Source organism: Protopterus annectens, chromosome 7.part1, assembly GCF_019279795.1.
Source record: "Protopterus annectens isolate FY-2018-M chromosome 7.part1, PAN1.0, whole genome shotgun sequence".
Taxonomy (NCBI): domain Eukaryota; kingdom Metazoa; phylum Chordata; order Ceratodontiformes; family Protopteridae; genus Protopterus; species Protopterus annectens.
In genome coordinates, this window is record NC_056740.1 from 104,676,688 (window position 1) to 104,699,664 (window position 22,977).

Sequence of the window (22,977 nt, forward strand, 5' to 3'; positions counted from 1 at the left end):
TGGCTATCGATGAACATTGACTATCAATGAACACAGTTCAGCTGTCATTTGTAAGGAAGAAATATTTACAGCAGCAGTAGAAATTATTTAATGATCACTGAAATAAAATCACTTGCTTAGGTGTTATTTAGTGATTGTGAATACATTGTAGAAATCCATTGGTTTAATTGTGAAGTACTGCAGTAGTGATGAAGTTTTGTTGGCTCAATGTACATGTGGCTTCAATTGAAGATTTCTGAGTGTCACTGCCGAAGGAAAAAAAGACAATATTCCCAACACATGACAGTAGAAGATATTAAGGCAGGGATTAATTTATTACAGAACTGATTGCTTTACTGTTCTGAATGTATTTATGATACTGCAGCTATTAGCTTAGTAAAACTTTACTTGGCTGGAGTGAGGTTTTGGTGTGCATAATTATTGGGTTTGTGTTACCTAATTTTTTTATAGGAGAATGGCAGGCACATATGGTCAATGTTGGAATAGTTTGACTGATGATTACATTAAAAAGTTATCTGTGTATGACTATGTTTTTTTCATGAGCAGTAATGATGCAAAATAAAAAATCAAGACAGAGAAATGACAACTTCAGGAAAACATCCTCATAGCAGCCCTTAGGGCATATGGTCAACATCTGTTTGTTAAAGGAGGTCCAAACAAAATGAGAGGACAAAAGCCTAGAATGAAGTAATTGTAGACATGAATGCAGGGGGTGGCAGAAACTGCACATTTAACAAAGTGCTATGGCATTCTTTGTGCTATGATTTTGTTAGGGCTCAGAGCACTGCCACTGAGAGAGAGCAAGTGAGAAATGGTCTGAAACCTCCAAGATCTGCATGAGAATTACCATGATCTCACTGATACATGGTATGGTGGCACACTATGCAACTGTGTCAGCCTCCATTTGTACACTAGTTAGGACTTGCAGAACTCAAGCAGGAATGAATATTAGAAGGGGAAGAGGATAAGGTACTGCCTGGACACATGGGGTCAGATCAATTGAGACTAGAAGTGCTTCTTCAGAAAGACTGTAACTTATTGAGGGGGTGACAACCAAAATAGATTTGCCTCAGGTCATGTCAGCCTTCAACTACACTTACCATAACCTCTCTTTTTTTAATTTCTCCTAATCTTTTGGGTTTCTAATACCCTGACGGGAATGGACCCCATTCCTAAGTCAAAGTACCATTAAAGTTCAAGAAATTAGTATTGTTTCACTCATTGTTATCAGCCAAAAATGCTCTTCACAGCACCTGCAATGTGCCCAGTAATGACTCCTTCTGTAATTCATATGGAGTTATGTGTATTGGTAGCATATCTAAATATGATTTTAGACAATTTTTTTTGACCCGTTGCTCCTACTACTATTGGAACTATTTGGGTATCCTCCTTCCACATTGCTCTCATTTCTGCTTGCAAATCCTGATATTTTATAACTTTGTGTCTCTCTGTACGCAGGACACTGTAGTCACTGGGTGTGGTGATTTCAATGACGAATTCTCTTGTCTTCTTTTCATGAACTACTATATCCAGTTTTCTAGCATCTATCCTTTGAATTGCTGGTAATGGATGATCCCATGTGATGTAAATTTCATTGCTTTCTGTGATGCTTTTTGGCTCATGTTTCCAGTGTTTTTCAGCCACTTTGGTACCATAATATTTGCACAATCCCCAGTGCAACAGTCTCTCCACATTATTATGCATTTCTGTATATAGTCCTTTTGCCATTAGTATGTCACAACCAGCAACGAGGTGTGCAACTGTTTCCAATTTGGTTTTACAAAACCTACATTTGTCTGTTTCTCCCACATGTTCAATGGACTTTATAAATCAATGTGTACGTAGCCCACTATCTTGAGCTGCCAATATTAACCTTTCATCTCTTGGTTTGAATTCACCTCTACTTAACCATTCCTGCGTTCATTCCTAGGTTCATAGGTTCATAAGTTCATACTAGGCTATCTGCCCTAGGGCATTTATAAGCCTAGCCAGAGTGTGTGTGGCTTTTGCCACCCCTTGGAATGAGAATACTATGCCCATTTAGGGTATAGTTTACTGTGCCTCTGTCTAGTAGTGACACAGAGATGATCCCCGGGGTAAACCTAAGATCTCCCATCCACTCGTCAATATTTCTCTTGAAGAGAGTCAGTGAGGGGCTCTGCCTAACATGGACTGGGATTCTGTTCCAGAGTGTAGGGAGCCTCTGGGTTATGAATCTGTCCCTCCAGCACGTCCTATTTATTTCTGTGTTGAGGTTCAAATCTCTCGCTCTCATGGCTCTGGTGGATTTGGATTTTCTGAGGTGGAGCATGTCCATTAATTCCGGATTGGACATGGCCTTGTACGTCAGGCATAGATTGCCTCTGAGTAGGCGGTATGCGACTGAATAGAGCTGGAGTTTCTTTAGCCAGGCAGCATATGACATATGTTTGAGACCCTTGATCTTCTTGGTGAGGTACTTTTGGGGTCTTTCTAACTGCTGCAGGTGTCGGGTAAGGTACATCCCAAATGGGGCATTGTACTCAGTTATGGGCCTGATAAGGGAAGAGTATAGGGGCACAATGACCTCTCTTGATCTAGATGTGAATCCTTTCATGATAAGGTGGGTAATATAGAAGGTCTTCCTAACCACCTTGGCAATGTGAGTGTCAAATGAGAGGTTACTGTCAACTTGGGTCCCTAGGTCCCTGATTACTTCTTCCGTACTTAATGGATTACCACCTATGTGGTAATTTGTGGGTACTTTGTTTTTCCCAAAGGGTATGACTATACATTTTTTGGCGTTCAGTTTAAGGCCATGGCTCTGGCACCAGTTATCCATTTCTATGAGGCTTTTCTGAAGGATGCTTGTGTCCGCTGGAGTATCAATTATGGTGCCCAGTTTGCAGTCATCTGTGAACTTTGTCAGCCACAATCCTCCTATGTTTGCTTGCACCTCGGAAAAATAAATGCCGAACAAGAGGGGTCCCAGGACTGAGCCCTGTGGGACACCACTTGTAACTGGTTTAGAGTCTGACATAGCTCCAGCAATTCTGACCTTGTGGGTTCTGTCCTTGAGCCAGTTTGCAACCCATCTTATGACATATGGGTTTACATTTAAGCTGGTGAGCTTGTCTATGATGCCCGAGTGGGGTATTGTGTCGAAGGCTTTTGCAAGATCAAGGTAGGCTGTGTGAACTGCCTTACCCTCATCAATGGCCTTAGTGACTGTTTCAAAAAAGTCGACTAGGTTCAAAAGGCAGGATCTGCCCTTGACAAAGCCGAATTGGGTAGGATCCAGTGTCTGTAGGTCCCCAATGTCTTTGTTTATGAGTTCCATAATGATCCTCTCCATAGCTTTGCAGACCAGGCTCGTCAAGCTTATGGGGCGGTAATTTTCAGGGTCCGTAGAAGCACCTCCTTTGTGGAGTGGGACCACTGTTCCTGTACACCATTCTTTGGGTACGTATCCTGTAGTAAGGCTAAGATTAAACAGCAGCCTTATGTGCAGGTTTAGTTCCTCTTGGAGTTCATGTAGCATGCAACCCGGGACACCGTCTGGTCCCATTGATGCTGTGTTTTTAGCTTTGGAGAGGGCAGCTCTCACCTGGGCATCTGAGATGTCAGGGAGGCTACACTCTGCTGGGATAGATATTTCTCCTTTTGGGGGGGGGATTTGCACTGAACCTGTCTGCCAGTATGTTGGCAATGTCTGTGGGTTCAGTGTATTTTTTGTCATTTTGAACTAACTCTGAGCATATCTGGGAGTTTCCACCCAGGTTTCTAACATAACTAAAGAAAGCCTTGTGATTGTCTTTAGTGTCTTTTGCGATTTTTCTCTCAAAGTTGGCCTTGGATGATTTTATGAGTGATTGTAGTTTTTTGCTAGTACTGATCAGAGATGCCTTCCCTTTTGGGGATTTTGCTCTGTCATGTAGTAGTTTCCTCCTCCTGTTGTAAAGCTTGTTAATGGCTGGGGTCCACTAGACAGGACACCTGCCTTTGGGGGAATGGGTCTTGGTTTTATTTGGGATTGCATGGTCCTGATCAACAAGAGGCTCTTCCAAAAGTTTTATATACTTGCAACTATATTTATGCATTTTCCCCATTTCTGCCTTATCATCTGATCCTTCACCTTATATTCTTCCTTTTGTTTTTTTTTTTTCATTCAGCTGCTGCCTATTTTTATCTACTTCTGGTTTGATTTCCATTCCTGCTTGATGCCGATATGCTTCTGCTAGATTAAGCAGGGAAGTCATCTTATATTTATTCTCCTCATGTTTCAAATCTTTCACTGTGTTTGGGTCTCGTGAGGTCAGCAGATATGTGTGGAGTCCCACAATTACAGATCTGTACATGTAATCAATTTCAAGGAGGCCCATCCTTCCTTTGGAATGGGGAATATATAATCTTGGTATGCACTGATTTTTATAGATCATTTGGAGAGCATGAATCATCCTTCTTGTTTTAATATCTAATCTGTCCAACATGTTTTGGGGCCAGTCAGTCATTCCAAAATTGTAAGTTTGGACAGGAAGAACAAATTGGTTTATTGCTTGGATTTTGTTTTTAGATTTCAGTGCTGTTTTCAGGATGAATTTAAGTCTTCTAAAATATTCCTTACTAAGTTTTACTTGCATTTGTTTATGTTTTATTGCTGATCCTCCATCAATTCCCAAGTATTTATACACTCCCACTTGCTCAAGTTCTTTTATATCACATTCTTATCCCAAACTGATGTTTTCCTGCTTTAAAGATTGCTTTTGCACATTTATCAAGGCCAAATGGCATTCTAATATCATCTGAAAAAATTTTGACCAACTGCAGCTGTGCTTTTGGTTCCTCTTCTGATGAGCTATACAGTTTTAAATCATCGACAAATAGAAGATCAGAAGTCTTTAGACTTTGTTGTTTTCTAGGAGCCGAATTGTAGCCATGGCCTAAACTAAGTAAACAGCTTAATGGGTTAAGTGCAAGGCAGAACAGCAACGGTAACAGATAGTCACACAGGAACATGCCCTTTTGAATTTTTATCCCTGGGATAATAATTTGTCCTTTATCATGCTTTAATTGCAAAGTGGTCTACCATTGTTTCATGGTTACTGTAATGTAGTCAATCAGTGTAGGGTGTGTATTATACATTTTTAAGCACTCTTTTATCCATGAATATGGGATACTATCAAATGCTTTTTTGTAGTCAATCCATGCTATATTTAGATTATTCTCCTTTTTACAGTTCTCCACTATACCTTAATTTAACAACAAATAATCCTTATTTTCCATATGACTTCTTTTATTGCCCTTTTGTTCTACTGCCATAATTGAGTTTTCTTCTAAGTGACTATAAACTCTGTCTGCATCAATTCCTGTGTATAGTTACGGAAGGCAAGTTATTGGTCTATAATTTTTGAGGTAGCTTGCAGTTTCACTCTTAAGCAGGAGCATTGTTTTACCTGCTGTTAGCCAGATTAAAATTTTTCCACCTGTGCTGAAACTTATTATTTGTGATAGTGCATGATATAATCTCTCTTTTTTTTAAATTTCTCTAAATCTTTTTGATTTCTAATACCATGATGGAATGGACCCCATTCCTAACTCAAAGTACAATTAAAGTTAATGAAATTAGTATTGTTTCACTCTGTGATGTCAGACAAAAGTGCTGTCTGCAGCACTCGCAATATGCCCAGTAATGACTCCTTCTGTAATTCATACAGAGTTACGTGTATTGGTATCTTACTTAAATATAATGGTAGACTCTTTTTTTATAAGACCCGTTGCTCCTACTACAATTGGAACTATCTGGGTATCTTTCTTCCACATGCCTCTCATTTCTGCTTGCAGATCCTGATATTTTATAACCTTGTGTTTCTCTGTACACAGGATACTGTAATCACTGGGTGTGGCGATTTCAATGATCAATGCTTCTCTTGTCTTCTTTTCTTGGACTACTATATCCGGTTTTCTAGCATCTATCTTTTGATTTGTTGGTAATAGTTGATCCCTTGTGATGAAGACTTGATCATTTTCTATGATTCTTTGTGGGTCATGCTTCCAATGCTTCACAACCACTTCAAAACCATAATGTTTGCACAATCCCCAGTGCAACAGTCTTGCCACACTATTGTGCCTTTCAGAGTACAGGTCCTCTGCCATTAGTATGTTGCAACTGCCATTAGCATGTCACAACCATCAACAAGGTGTGCGACTGTTTCCAAATTGGTTTTACAAAATCGACATTTATCTGTTTCTCCCACATGTTCAATGGACTTTGTAAACCAGCGTGTACGTAGACAACTGTCTTGGGATGCCAATATTAATCTTTCATCACTTGGTTTAAATTCATCTTTCCTTAACCATTCCTGCCTTCATTCCTGATCAATATGAGGTTCTTCCTGAAGTTTCTATACTTGCCACTATATTTATGATTTTTTCACATTTCTTTCCTTTTCATCTGGTCCTTCATCTTATATTCCTTCTTTTGTTTTTTGGCACATTCAGTTGCTGTCTGATTTTTATCTACTTCTGCTATGATTTCCATTCCTGCTTGACAACGATATGCTTCTGCTAGGTTAAGCATAGAAGTAATCTTAGATTTGTTCTCCTCATGGTTCAAGACTTTCACTTTGTTTGGGTCTCTTGAAGTCAGCAGATATGTGTGAAGTCCCACGATTGCAGATCTGTACATGTAATCAATTTCAAGGAGGCCCATCCCCCCTCCAGAACGAGGAATATATAATCTTGATATAGACTGATTTTTATAGATCATCTGGTGAGCGTGAAGCATCCTTCTTGTTTTAATATCTAATCTATCCAACTGTGAGTTAGGACAGGCAGAGCAAATTGATTTATAGCTTCAATTTTGTTCCTGGATGTCAGCGCTGTTTTCAGGATTAATTTAAGTCTTCTAAAGTACTCCTTACTAAGTTTTATATGCATTTGTTCATGTTTTATTGCCAATCCTTCATTAATTTCCAAGTATTTATACACTCCCTCTTGCTCAAGTTCTTTTCCATTGTCACAGACTGGTATTTTCCTGGTGCTGCAGTTTTCCTGCTTTAAAGGTTGCTTTTGCACATTTACCAAGACCAAATAACATTCTAATATCATCTGAAAAAGTTTTAACAACCTGCAGCTGTGCTTTCAGTTCCTCATCTGATGAGCTATACAGTTTTATATCATCAATAAAGAGGACATGAGAAGTCTTTAGACTTTGTTGTTTTCCAGGAGCTACATTATAGCCATGGCCTAAGCTGAGGTCCAGATCATGTTCATGAAGCACTGTTAAATCAGTGTCTGCAGGATCATCTGTTTCAAGTACTTCATGACATCAGACCAACTTACTGTCCAGCTCTTATGGCAGCCCTTATTAAAAATCATTATCATTTAGAGTGTTTTAGGAGATGTGTATGACTCAGTTGAACTTGAGCTACAGTGAATCAACTGTGACAATTCCGTTAATCACAGTTTGACCTTCAGAAACACAAGTGAATTTTTAACTCGAAGGTGAATAGGTTGTGAAGTAAAAAAAAAGGTGGGAGAGGTGACTACACTTCACAACTGTATGCCTGCATTGCCATGTAAACAAACCTGGCTGCCACTTCACCCCAAAACTGGACACATGATAATATTTTTGTCTCCGAAGTCACAAATGATTGTGTATGGCAAAATAAAATAACCTGATGTGTAATACCTATTCTTATAATAAACTGCATAATATAAAAAACAAAATTATACATTTTTGTTCAAATGCAGTATATGAACTCATGTAATACTGAGACTAACACTTTTTACTAATTATATCACATGAGGATATTCATTATATGCATATTTAGATACACCTCACTGGAATGAATTGTGCAAAGCAGTTGAAATGGGATTATTCATTATATGATGCCTTAAAAGATCTCTGAACAGAAGTCAATGAGCACTCAGGTGTGATATTTGCAAGCAGTTATGTGAGAAACTATTTTAAAAAATTAATTATTTTATGATGAGAGAGAATGTCAGATGAGCAGTGCCAGCAAAGCATGCACCACACATAATAGCCCACAGACATCACTGCATGCACCAATATGTGTTTTTTTTGCAAGAAACACTAACCTTAATGTCATAGTCCAGAGTTCTGTACTAGATAACACCTCTTTACTTACTGTGCACAAGCTTTTTGCATTAGCTTCCTTATTGCTGCTGTCTGCTGGTCATCATTACTCATATTTGGGGTGGAACTGGGAACTGCAGTGACAGTACAGGTCACTTCACTACCACACTGATACATGATCATGTTTTGCAGAATAAACTTCTTGCATGCAGTAGCTGGATCATGCTGAAAGACTTTTTCACTGATGTCACAGGTCATGGCTCCTGGGGATATCACACATCACCTGATAGACATAATGAAAAAGGGAGTGGGGACAAAACAAAGGAAAATTGGTTTAGTATTTAGCAATACATTTTATCATAAATAACTACTTAAATATAATATGAAAGAGAAAAAAAAATCACTTACCACAAAGATGACCACTGGGCATCCTACCATGCATGAAGAGGTGTACCAGATATGGGAACCTTCTTTTCTGCCAGGATGCCAGACATAGACATTGCTGCATTACATACTACCTTACAGTTCATTAAATGGCAGCTCTTTCTATTGCAGTACCACTCAGCCCATGGAATAGATAGGGCCCTAATTGCAATATGCGTCCAATCTATTGCTTCCAAGTACCTCAGGGAAGTGTGTTACCCCATAAAAGGCAGCTATAGTCCTTGATCATTCCTGAGGTGACACAGAGAAATAGATTTACTGATCCACATTTGCCAAGAGTACATCTTGGAACTGCGGCATAAGCCTAGTAGACATCCAGTGCATCCACAGTCTGCCTCTGGAAGGTCCCTGTAGCAAGCATAGTGAGGGCTCTACATACCTTAGTGTCCACAAAGATGGAAATGCCACACATTCCTTCTGTACTCCTATTGGGATCATGCATACCCACTGAGTCCCTCATAATGTCCCTGTCCTCTATGTACATATCAAGTATCAGCTGATTATCTAAGCTATATTGAGTTATTCTTTGCCAAGCTGTACCTCATGTTGGCTGACAAATGCTGCCAGGTGCAAGGATTTTTGGCTCGGCCAAGACAAAAACTCATACCTGGAAATAGCAAGACTAGTAGCAAGTGACTGCATTTTCACAGACTGCAAAGTATAAAGGACTGACAAAACTCATTTTTATATAAAGTATCTGTGGACAGTGCAGAAAATCAGGAAAATTCCACTCTGATTTACAAATAGGCAAGAGAATGCTTCTTTAGTATGTGCTGTGTTACATCATTCTACATTTACATCTCATTATATTGTTTATGCTTATTTGGGGTCATCATGCAACAGTGTAAGTGACTGCTATGAATCACAGCTGAGCTGTGCTAATTCACAGATAGTGTATATAGTATTTATGCACCCACATAATGACTATCAATACCACACTGTATGTTAAAAAAATGAAAAGAAATGACAAAATATGTGCTATGAAAATAAATATGGAAACAGTGTAAAGAAGTGTAAATAATGAAAAATGTAAATAAAGCAACCCTTTCTCTTTTGTATAAGTGTCATGGGATCTTTACATCCACCTGAGATTCCACTAACACAAGCAAATGGCGCTGTTGTTTAATGTCTCATCTGAATTATAGGACACGTAGAAGTACAGTGCTCCCCTCTTATGCTGCTCTGCAGTGTCAGTATTAAGATAGTAATTCAACTACTTTGTGTGGGAAAAGATACCACAGACTTCTCATGTGATGTTATCACCTGCTATTGTGACTATCTATTTAATATATTCATATATCTATTTATATATACATAGATACAGCTATAGATACATCTACATATAGATATAGATATATACGTACTAGTAATTAATGAAAACACCCATTATTGACTGGCATAATGTCGACATCAAAACATTAAAAATGCTGAAGTCAACATGCCAGCATGCATGTGCTGACAAGGAGCCTCAGTGCATACAATCTTCAACTTTTAGCAACATTTTTTGCATTTTGCAGTGGACAAGAACCTCTGCATCTCCCAATACCCACTGATAATTACATATAGTAACTCTTGATATTGCAAAAACACATGATAAGGGTACATTTCCCACCCCCTGGATATGTGCAATCTTGAACAACTGTCAGTCAGGTGCCTAGTTGACCTTTTGCAGTCAGCTAGGCAGCTGTTGGCTTAACAGATATTCGACCATGTCAGTAGCACTCATATATAAAGAGATCATACGTATATACACACACATATATCTGTGTTTAGGGAAATTTTATATTTTGAAATTATTATACTTAAATACTTTCAGGAGATATAGTGCCTTAGCCTCTTTCAGAGTTCCAGAGAGTACATCAGGTGGTACTGAATGTTCTAAAAAGTAAAAGCTTATGAACCTGGCATCATGCAGTATCTCTGTCTAGCTTATTATCTGACCATCCTCAGTACCAAATGTTTCATTCATTTTGGTTGGAGGCATAACATGCAACTCAAGCCTGTTTTTTTTATTTTATGAAACCCTTCCGAGTCTTCTAGTGGATTTTCATTTGGATTATGGAAGGCAGGTGTGGAATGTCCATATATGATTGATGCCAGCCCATTGCATAATCACAAGTTGCTCCAGTTTATGTAAGATATTGTACTTGTTAAAGGTGGACATGCAAGAAAAGCAAGTGCTCTTTTGTGGTCCTTACATGCAAACCATGCTTTTAATGTAAAGTCCATTTTGTCCATTTGCTGCTTAACAAATACTTATTAATCAATGCATTAAGGTAACATACATACTCTCTGGGAACAACAAATGCACTTAAGTGCTCTAAATTCTTTTCATTCCCTGAACTGTTTTAAATACTTCTGAGTCTGGTATGACTGATGATTTTGTAAGTGTGAATGAATTGCATGCGGTATGTTCCATCAAGAGTCCAATACATGAGCATGATGTAATTACGGCACAGCGCTGTGAAAGTCTAGTCAATATTTGCTTTCCAAACACATAAAATGAGTTTTATATGACGTAAAGTTAAATCACATAATGACTTTAAAACGTATTAAAATAGTTATGTTTTTGAATGGCGACTCTTTATTTTACAGGATAAAAAACAATTGAAAATAATGGCATTCGAGTAAGAAAAAATGAATTAAACTCTGAAATAAGAAAAACTGATGAATGTAATTATATGCATCACAATTAAAAGTATCTGTCATTTATTTATTTTTATTTTGTTACAGATCATTTGTTATACAGCAAATTCCGAGCAGCAATTTATTTATGGTAGTAGTGGACAACGAATGTGAATGTGACAGCTTTCCACCAATCACAATGGAACCTATAGAAATTATGTATATCCTTTCAGTGAGGTACTGAAATGTATTTCTAGAAAGAAGAAATTTGAATCTGATGTTGCTCCGGAAAAGCACTTTACGAAATGCATGAAATCAAAATAATGTGAACATAGCCATTGCACATACAGTATATGTTCTTTACAGTGGCAGAGTATGTATGCTTGCATTTATATACTGATTTAGTAAGTTAGTTTGTTAGCCAGTTAGTTAGTTTGTCAGTTAATTAATTAGCTCTGTTTGGTTATTAAGAAGGTCCAGCTGGTCATGTAAGACCCATGTTTATTGGAGGCCCAGGGAGAAAAACTCCATACATATATTTAGTGAATGAAATGTACTAGTTGATTCAGAAAGAACATCACCACCTGTGTTAAGGGCTGCAGTAATAAAGTCCTATTTCTGTGATGTGGTATTTTGCGATTCACAGCCACTTTGGCTGCAGTGAGGAAGGATCTAATTATTGACCAATCTGAATGTTTTTGAATCACACACACACACACACACACTCTCACACACACACACACACACACACACACACACACACAAACACACACACACACGACAAACCGCATACATATCCGTGTTTTCAGAATGTCCCAATGTCTCCATTTCCTGCCCTCTTAAATCAGACATGATTACAATAAGTCATTAATACTAGACATTAGAATTTCACTCATCATGTCCTTCAGTAAATGCATGGTAGTGCAAAATCTGTTATGCTATTAACTTTCTAAGTTAGTTTGTGGAAGAATTAATATGCATCTCTGATTCTGTCCTACCATTAGTTTTGGCTTTGCATTGATTTCTTGAAAATAATAATAACAGTAACACCCAGAGCGCTTCCACTGAATAATAGTACTGAAAATGAAAGTGTTTTTATTTGCGTAATATTCAGGGTTGTGGTTGAGGCATGGGTATAGTAGGGTTAGGAATAACTCACATGAGTTAGATGGGTGGGGAGGCAAGGGGGCTCATAATACCTAGTCAGCCACTCACTACATAGTTAAACTAAACAGCTTAGGGTCTTCTTGCAGATTCTTTTAAAGTTTGGTAGGAATGTTAGTTTTGCCAGCAAATTATGCACTAGATTTAGTTAATAAATTATAAAATGTCAATGTTTATTGTATTTTTATATTATTTTTAAGGGCAGAGCTGAGTGATTTGTCCTGTATATAATTTACATTTGGATATACATGGGTGTTTATAGAAATTCTGCGATCCACAGGTCTATTCCTCTGAATATAATTAAAATGTGAACTGTAGGTGTATCTCCTAAGTCAGAGCTTGCCATTCCTTAGAGTAACCTCGCTACTTTGGGTACTGTGATCTTACAACAGATATATAATGAGCTCAGCTCCCCACATGGGGGGTACAGAGCATGAATCACCTTGAATAACACCACATTTTTGTTTCTTTGAATTATAGTTTATTTTTTGGACATCTGAGGCACCCAGTTTTGTGGCTGCACTCTTGTGATAGTGAAGCAGAGATAAATAGGGAGAATAGAACAGTGCAACATTAAGCAATATGTTTTCATTAGCAGAACTGGTCAGATAGTTCATAGGTTCATAGGTTGGTGCTAGGCTATCAGCCCTAGGGCCTATACATGCCTAGCCATAACAATTCCCTGGCTATTTCTTCCCACACTATTTACTTCCCTGGACCCCTGTCTAGCAGGGTGACTGATGTGATCCCCGGGGTGAATTTCCTTTCTCCCATCCAATTGTCAAGGTTCCTTTTGAAGAGGGCCAAAGAGGCACTCTGCTTGACATATATGGGCAATCTATTCCAGAGTCTGGGGAGTCTCTGGGTCAGGAACCTATCTCACTAGCATGTTTTGTTTATTGTGATGACAAGGTTTAGATCCCTGGAGCATGTGGCTCTGAGGGATTGGGATTTCTTTAAGTGTAGCATGTCCAACAGCTCTGGGTTTAACATGGCCTTGTATGTTAAGCAGAGATCACCTCTGAGTAGACGATATGCGACAGAGTATAGCTGGAGTTTTTTTAAGGTGGTCAGCATAGGACATCTGCTTTAGGCCTGTGATTCTTTTAGTGAGGTATTTCTGCGGCCTTTCCAGTTGTTGCAGATGTCTTAAGAGGTACATACCAAATGGGGCGTTGTATTCTATAATGGGTCTAATGAGGGATGAGTAAAGTGGGACAATGACCTCCTTTTTTCCTGGATGAAAAGCCCTTAGTGATGTGATGTGCCACATAGAAGGATTTCCTGACTGTTGTGGCGATGTGGTTATCGAAGGTGAGACCACTGTCCACCTGTGTCCCTAAGTCTCTTATCACACTTTCGGTGTTTATTGTGCTGCCACTTATAAGGTAATTCACGGGTACATGTTTTTTCCCAAAGGGGATAACTATACATTTCTTGGCATTTAGCTTGATCCCATGGCTCTGGCACCAAGCATCTGTTTCTGTAAGGCCCTTTTGTAGAGTATCCACCATCATTTGGGGATTCAATAATGGCTCCCAGTTTGCAGTCATCTGCGAACTTTGTTAGCCAGATTCCCTTAGTGTTGGCCTTTACTTCAGAGAAGTAGATGTCAAACAAGAGCGGTCCCAGGACTGAACCCTGAGTTACTCCACTTGTCACTTGTCTGGAGCTGGATTTGGAGTCAGCTACTTTTACAGAGTCAGTTCTGTCAGTAAGCCAGTTGGCAACCCATTGGGTGACATAGGGATTAATGCCCAGCTTAGTAAGTTTATCTATGATTCCAGAGTGGGGGATGGTGTCAAAGGCCTTGGCGAGATCTAGATAGGCTGTGTGGACCACCTTACCCTTGTCCATGGCTCTGGAGACTGATTCGAAGAAGTCAGTCAGGTTCAGAAGACATGATCGGCCCTTCACGAACCCAGACTGGGTGGGGTCCAGTGTTTGAAGGTTGCCAATGTCTTTGTTTATAAGTTCCATGATAATATGCTCCATGGCCTTGCAGATAAGGCTTGTCAGACTGATGGGACAGTAGTTTCCAGGATCCAAGGTGGATCCCCCCTTGTGGAGTGGGATAACTGTAGCTCTGCACTATTCAGTGGGCACGAAACCTGAGGTGAGGCTATGATTAAACATGACACTTAGGTGAGGTGCCAGTACATATTGTAGTTCATGAGGTACACAGCCCGGGATGTCATCTGGTCCCATGGATGCTGTATTCTTTGCTTTGGAGAGTGCGTTATTTACCTGTGTGGCCGTTATTACCGGAATTTGGCAATCTTCCAGTATTGAGATGGGCCATTTAGGGGGTGAGAGGGGGGTGAAGTTGGCACTGAATCACTCTGCCAGGATAGTGGCAATATCCTTGGGATCAGTATATTTAATGCCATTCTGTTTTAGCTCAGAGCAGATCTGAGCATTGCATTTAGATTCTTGACATAGTTATAGAATGCCTTGTGGTTGTCTTTGGAATCTTTGGCAATTTTATTTTTGTAACTAGCTTTGGAAGATTTTATGAGGGATCTCAGTTTCTTACTGAGGCTGGTAAGGGAATTTTTTGCATCCTGGGATTTTCCTCTTTTCTGCAACAGTTTCTTTCTTTTGTTGTAAAGTTTGTTTATGGCAGGGGACCCCCAGATTGGCTTCCTTTTTTTGGAGGAGAGCATCGTGGTTCTCTTTGGATGGCACGATTCATGCATAAGTCTATGTGCTCGTACAGTGCCTTAGTGTAGGATTCAGCAGTCAACCTTTCAGTTGCCGTCTGCATGGGTGTCATGAAGTTTGCCACTTCTGACTTGAGTAGCATGAAGTTAGCATATTGTCTGAATATAGTTTTATGCAAGTTTTCTCATCTTCTTCTTCTTCTTAAGGGGTCATTATTTGCCACTTAGACTACAGCATTGGTATATGGCCAGTATTTAGATTGATTCTCTCTCCCCATACAAAATGGCCAAAGTAGTTTGGTCAGTTAGCACAACAGAGAGAAGCTCTATAACACAGAGAAACACCTTGTTAGTGGCTAACCACCTTGTCTTTGAATCACCATTGTTCTCCCAACCATCACTTGCATTGTGATAGCATAGGCTCCTGCCTACATGCACACACACACACACACACACACACACACACACACACACACACACACACACACACACACACACACACACACACACACTCCAACTCCAACACACAAATAAGCTCACAAAAATAAGCCACTTACACATTCAGTCATACTTACTGAAACACTCAATCAAGCACCAGCATGTATACTACAACACACTCATATACATACACTTATGCAGTCAGCATCCCCTTCCTAGCTACTGTAGTATGGCCAGACAGACAAGCACATACACACACATGTGCACAGACATTCATGTCTGTAGAGACACATACACTTACATCCACACACAGAGATACACATTAAACTCATAGCTCTGTTGCACTTTCTTGTGCCAGGCCTTGCCCCACACAAGTGAAAGGGGGTGAATGGTATCAAAAGATGGCAATCACTTTCCCTTCAAGAGACAAAAAGAAATAACTCTACAGAATGACTCAGGGAATAATTCTGCGTAGTTAATTTGCAGCTGCTGCCATATCCACAGGTTAGCATATGGCTGTTTAGCATTAGCTACTGACCTGAACTGAAGTATTATTATTGCACCTTTCCAAATGAAACTAATCTCTGTGCTATGGCCATATCAGTGGAAAACTGAAAAAGGAGTGTGGTCTATTGAATCAGAAAGACTTATCATGATGAATTACATTCTGAGTTGAGGCTTCCACAATACACTTAGACTTTTTGAATTCCTGGACTTGTCCCCTAATTGACAGTTTTGAATTCAAAGAAATGTTGACATTCTCTATACTTGTAAGAATTGTTTTAAACTAGATTGTAGCTTCATATCCTGACATGACCATGCTGCTTGTAAACCCTCTTGAAGAGGAACAATCAAATAGAAGTATTAGAGCTTTTTTGTTAGTATCAGCATACAGAATATAGTCAAAGCATTCAGTTATTTTTAATTGACAAGACACTGATCTGGCCTACAGTACCCAACAAGGAGCAAGAAGGCACATAAAGGAAAGCTAGATGAAGGAAGATCAAGTCTCTTAGAAACAGAAAAGCAAACTGTGGCTGCTTCCTAACCAAGACATATAATCTATTTATTATTGATAGATCAGCCTTATGAAATCAATATACATTTTTAAGAATGCTGTCACAGAATCATAAAGTATAATTTTGTCATAATATGATTATTACTTTTTTTATGAACATCACATCTGTTATTTAACTGTTCTGTATCAGAAATTCCAGTTTACACTCTCTTGGATGTATCTAAAAGTGAGTTAATTAAAAGTCTGTACTTCTTGTCAGTTTGGCATCTGAGACCGACCAGTTCACTTACCCAATTAACAACTAAGACAGTTAAATTAAATAACTGAATTAATATAACTATAGTATGAAATATTTTAAGTACAGCATATTTGTGACATACATTTCAGAGCCAAAACATACATTTTACTTGAATATGTGCCAGAGTTCCTAATGAACATTTTTATAAGAGCACGTATTTATAAATGCTAAGACAAGGAAAAATATCAGTTTGCAATAAAAAGCAATTTCCCTTTGGTGATGAAAAAAATAATCAGCTGCTATAAATCAAAGTTTGGGCAACTTAAATTGTTTACAAGTGATGATGTGGTTCCTTCTGTTCTAGAAGTGTGAAGTGATACACTTATTAGATGCAAGTTTACTGAGAAGCAAGAAGTGCAATATAAAAATAACCATGTCCAGGGACAGAGTCACATTTTGTTTGCGTATTTTGAATACATTATTAAGATATGAAAATAGATGTGCTGCATAGCTTCTATGCAAACTGCTGTCCCAGTCAGGAAGCAAATGGCTGGCTTAGAGTTTTTGAGGTATCAGAATGTGTCACTGTACCAATGATGCTCACAAGGGAAATGAACTGCTGCTGGTCCTCAAAATGTATTGCTGCATACACTACAGACAAGAAAACCTGGTGTGTAGATATGGCCAGTATTTTCCCCTGAGCTGTATGATCACAGATATCTGCTTTAGCAAATGAATGGTAACTCTTTCCCTCATAGTCTTGCATTCTGCACTCAGACATTCCTCCATTCTACATTAGAAAATAAACACAGTTCTGATACTGGCAGAGTAATTACACCATTCCTCCATGGTTTAAGAGCTAACCACTATGTCCCAAATGACATAGCCCATGTACCGGAATCTGTAACTAACCATAATGCGCTTCATCACACTCCCAACAGACACTGAATGATGTGAATGACCATGTACATTCCAGTCTGTAGTTTATAACACAAAAATGTAACTAATCTGCCAGGTGTTCTTGTAATTGGCTGTTGTGCAGTGATGTCATTTGTGGAGGACTTGCAGCCATAGTTATTCCTACATTATAGTGGTTTGTTAGATTATCCTAGATGGGATAACCAGTAGAAATGTCAGGACCCACTAGACTGAGTCATGAAACACAAAGACTGAATGGGCTAATACACAAACTTGCATATAATGAATCCGATACTGCCATTTCTCATAATATCCCCTTTTTCTGCAAGGTGTACCAATCTCAGAGTTAGTATATATAAGTTTAGGGGGGGTGGGGAGGTTGTCTGAACAGCAGGGGCTCAGGCGGGCTTGTCCCCTGCAAAAAAGAAGTATAATTGAAAAGGGCAATGTTTGAGATTTGCTCTGCATTTTCTGATCTTTTTTAGTGTATGAAGAGGGAGTAGCTTTAGATGGAGACAAAACATTTCTGGACAGTTCCTCCCATTGAATGGTCATGTGATATTGCTTTAAATTTATTGAAAGACTATATTACTCTTATTAGAAGAGATTATTTTACAGCTCGATACTGTTAATTTAAAAATGTACACAGCTTAAGGAAAATGAGTATTATCAAAGAACTTGCATTTGAGTTTTTAAAGAAACCTTAATGAGTTAACAAATGGATTACAAGAATAACAAAAAAAACCACCCAAAAAAGTGATATAAAAGCAGAGTATTGCTATAGGGAGAAGAGGCAGAGAAAGAGAAGGAAAATAAAACAACAGTTAGTTGATATATTTTATGCAATAAAATTTATTTAATACCATACTGTGACTAGCTTTGTATAGTGAATAAACATAATCCCTGCATTCATCTTGACTACAGTATTTATCAGAGTTAAAAGTGGGGGAACATGTAACATCTCATGTCTCAATTGTGTCTATATCTGAGCACTGAGAAATAAGTCCAACACAGCTTCAGCTACAGATGTTTGACAAGATACATGGTGTCATTACTCATCTTTCAGATATCACATTAATTAATCTGTACGTATGCCAAATTACTATCATCCAATGAAAATGCCTTTTCTGACTGCCACACAGGAGTTAGGACATGACTGAATTAAAATCCTCTTTCTGTCACAGAGATATGTGACTTTTCCTCAAGATCCATTGTAGACATTTTTCTATGATATCCCTTACTGAGTAAGGTATACCACTACATTGGTATTGGTGAGCTGAGAAATGTAGACAACAAATATGTGTTTCACATTTTTGCTAATAATAAATACTCATAATATTGAAGAGTGTTGATAATACAGACTGCAGTTCAGAATTGGAATGAATCCAATGCTTCAGAATGGTTGATAATGAAAGCTACTCCTCCAGCAAATATCATACTGCATGGACTGCTGCTGGTTAGAATAAGGTTAGAGTATAGCACTCCAAAAATATTTCATCCCAAATCCACAAGAAGGTTCACTAAAATCAACATCTATTAGAAGCAGCAAGGTACATTATACCGTTTCTCAGGCAACAGAAAGAAGCAGAACAGAGCTCATTTGGAAACATTTTTAATATGGTAAAGAAACAATTGTGGAAAAGCAAATAATAGTAATACAGTTTGTTGGCCATGAATCTAATCTGTTTTTAAGACTTTCATAATTGTGACTTCAGCATTGTATCAATACAATATATCACACAGTTAATTAGCTTTAGTTTGCATCAAATAGTTGGAGTACTTGTTAACACTGCATGATTAACAATATGTATAGACTATCCAACTATCAAAATGACAAAGCTCTGAAATGCTTGTATAAGAACATTAGAAATTATATAATACACATGCCAACAGGATTTGAGGACTCTTTATTTGTACTACAGCTCTTCACAAGATAGCAGTTCCTTCTCAGTTGAATAGGCATGATAACCTCATTTCCCAATTCCTGGCAAGACAGAATCCAAGGAAGAAGATCCTTCATACCTTCAAAAGTAGATTATATATGGTTGAGAAGAAGAAAAGCATATTTAGGAATGTGGAGGAACATGTTTTACTAAGAATTTCCTCCTTTCTTCCAATGTTAAGGGATTAAGAGACTCACAAGTCTGGGAAAAACAGCTTGAGTCAGTACAATCTTTGAAGTCAGTACTCTGTTAGTTACCAGAGGTCACTTTGAGATAGGTGAATGCCGTTGCCCTTATTTCCAAAACATTGTGGCGGAAAAGAAAATGTATTCTTTATTGTTGCATCAAGATCTTTTAATTGAACTACACTTTCTAGTTGTTTACTTCCCAGCACTATTTCAAAGTTATTGTCTACTCCAAATGCAAATACATTACACTATGCAAATGCATTATACTACACTATTACAAAGACGGGTGTCTGGAGCGTTTCTCCCCGGGCCTCCACTGAAAATTGGCTTTGTTCCAAGTTGGCCTTTCCCAGTAAACAAATGTTAAATAAGTAAATAAATAAAATTAAATAAATAAAACTATGATGTATTAAAACTTAGTCCTATGTTCTCAGCTCATGCTTGTACTCTAGTTTAATAGAGATGTACTTCAATCCCTATTTCAATGTCTGTTAAATCACATCATTTATCACCTATCCTACAGTCATCAGCAAATATTGATCAAGCATTTCGTAAATGCAGGAAACCAAGAAAATAATCAGATTAACAGGACAGTTCTTGGAGTACTATCCCATTGTACTTGTTAAAAATGGCATTGCAGTCTTAATATTATGCATTGCTATTATTCATCCAGTTACTAATTCCTTTAGATACATAAACTGGTTAAAACTGCAGATTAAGCTCAGTATGATCTGTTTATTTGAAAGGGTATCAAATGCCTTAGTAACATCTAAATAAATAGCTAAGCATTTTTTACCTTCATCCAACAAAAGTGACATTTCTTATAAATCCTAATCTGACATACCAAAGATGCCGTTCTCTTTATGAATCACTACTATACAGGATCAAAGTGACAGCCATATTTCACATTCAACTCTAAATCTTCCATGATTCATCTTTCAAAATATTTTCCAACAATGGAAGTAAGACTGCTCACTTTAACGCCAGGCCCAGCTGTGGATCTCTTCCATTCTTAAACATACAAGTGGATGGGTCAAAATACCATCTGAAGTAATACTTACAGAATTATCTTAAATAGTGTCTTGTCCTATCTACAATTATTTTTACATTAACCTTGCAAAAACACATTGAAAGCATCAATCTTTGAAATCCTAAGACATGAAATCAATAGCTATTCTTCCCACTCCAATTTACAGTTTACAGAAATATGTGTTAAATGTACTGGCAACGTCATCATTATTGGATATCAACCTATCAATGATAACAGGGGGGATAGTAGTTGTTTGAGTATTCATTCCTGGGCTGTCCTACTTGAACCTCTTGTTATCAGATACATATAATAAATACATTTCAAATTTTGTTTCTGTATCATTATCTCTTTTTTTGGTTATTTAGTTATTTGATTTAGATACCATTCAATAAATGTAGTACTTTCATTTTTGTATTCCTTATATATTCTTCTTTTTTCTTGAAGGAGTCTCCTTAAATGTTTATCCTGCCAATGTTAATCAATCCATTCTCCATTTGTTTTCTTAACTTTAGTGTCATCTAAAAATTTAGTACAGATTTTGTAAACTCACTCTATCCTTATCATGGAACATATGTTCTCCCAATTGTAAGTTCATTTATTAACTTACTTTCATCCGACATTAACACGTCATAGTAACTAATACTTCTTTTCTTAGAGGTTGTTATTTCTATATCAAAGTCAATACTGTCATGGTCAAATCCACCTAGTGGTTTATATGACTCTTGCATTCTTAATTAACCCACCTATATTGGTTAATACAAGATCAAGTAATGATGTTTCATGAGACAGAACATTAAATAATTGTCAAATGCAAAAAAATTATTTCCTTAATGAACGAGTCATGTATAGTATCAGTATTAGACTATTTTTATGTAAGCATAATTAGAGTCATCTAAAAGGTTCAGAGGTTTATAAGTATATACTACACTAACAGTATCAAGGGCATTTACAAGCCTAGCCCTGATTCCCAAATATAAAAAACAACTTTTTGTTAGTGCCTCCGATTTTTGGGGAAATATTTTAGGTTATTTGCAAGCTAGACCATGAATGATGAAGGATTTATAGACTTCCTCTGTCCACTAGAGACATAGAAGCCAAATCAGGGATGAATTTCTACTTTCCCGTTCATTGGTCCAGTTTAAACTTCAATAGGGTTAAGGACAAACTCTGCTTCACCTGGATGGGAAGCCTGTTCTAGGGAAGAATTATCTCTGAGACACATACCTGTATCTCCAGTCTTATTTACATCACAGTTGAAGTGTAAGTCCCTGGATTGGGTAGTTCTGATGTTATTTGCTTTGTGGATATACAATAGGTCCATCAGATGATCTGTGGATGGGGTCTATATTATGATATTGCATGCTCAGAAGAGCAAATGACACATAATCTACCCCATGTAAGCAAAAGCTTACAACATTGAAACCTCAGAACAGCGATTTTTTTCCGAGGGGAAAAAAAATCACTGTTCTGAGAAAAAAAAAATTATAAAACATTACATAATGTGGGGGGGCTTCACACTCCGACGTGGGGGGTTATGCCCCCTACACTCCCACAACTTAAATATACGAACGCTGAGAATGCACTACAGTGCCAAAAAGGCAAAGTAACAAAAGCGGCCAAATGAATTCTTTCACTGGGAAAGAATTCGCTGAAAAGCCACTTTGTTATTTTGTCTTTTCACGATTTTCAGTTCGACAAAGATGCATTCGACAACCTGCATCTGTGACAGCATAATAGGGAACCCTGAGGATGCCTTTTATACCAGTCATAGATCACCCTTCAGCAATCTCTAGGATACAGATACAGATTATAAGGATAGGGTGTTGAGGCAAATAGCACAGGACATGTTGTTTGTGGCCTGCATTGTTTTTTCTTTGGGAGGAAACTCTGTGGACATTTTTTTTTTTTTTTTTTTTTTTTTTTTGCACGTGCCTGATCAGACACATACTGAAGGGAGTGTTGTACTAAATGATGGGTCTGATGAAGACCAAATACAAAGGAACGCTGACTTTTTTTTTACCTGGATGCCATATCAGCTGATAAGCTGATCAACCTAAAATGATTTCTTTACTACCTTAGGCATGTGTTGAACCAAAGCTATGTTAGTGTCTACATACATCCCTAAATCCTTGACTACTGGATCTACTCTTAGGGTTGCATTATCAATCAGGTATTTTCTTGTGGCATTGAATTTTAAACCGTGGTTCTGGTACCAGTTATTTATGTTAAAC

General features: G+C 37.9%; 1 protein-coding gene across 1 annotated transcript in view; it reads left to right on the forward strand.

The window, feature by feature from the left end:
- The window catches only part of CACNA2D3 (calcium voltage-gated channel auxiliary subunit alpha2delta 3), a 2,619,084-nt gene that overhangs the window by 2,484,649 nt on the left and 111,458 nt on the right, over positions 1 to 22,977 (forward strand). The window contains exon 28 of the mRNA XM_044078472.1: positions 11,255 to 11,367. Coding sequence (XP_043934407.1) covers positions 11,255 to 11,367 — 113 coding nt within the window. The remainder of the gene's footprint in view (positions 1 to 11,254; positions 11,368 to 22,977) is intronic.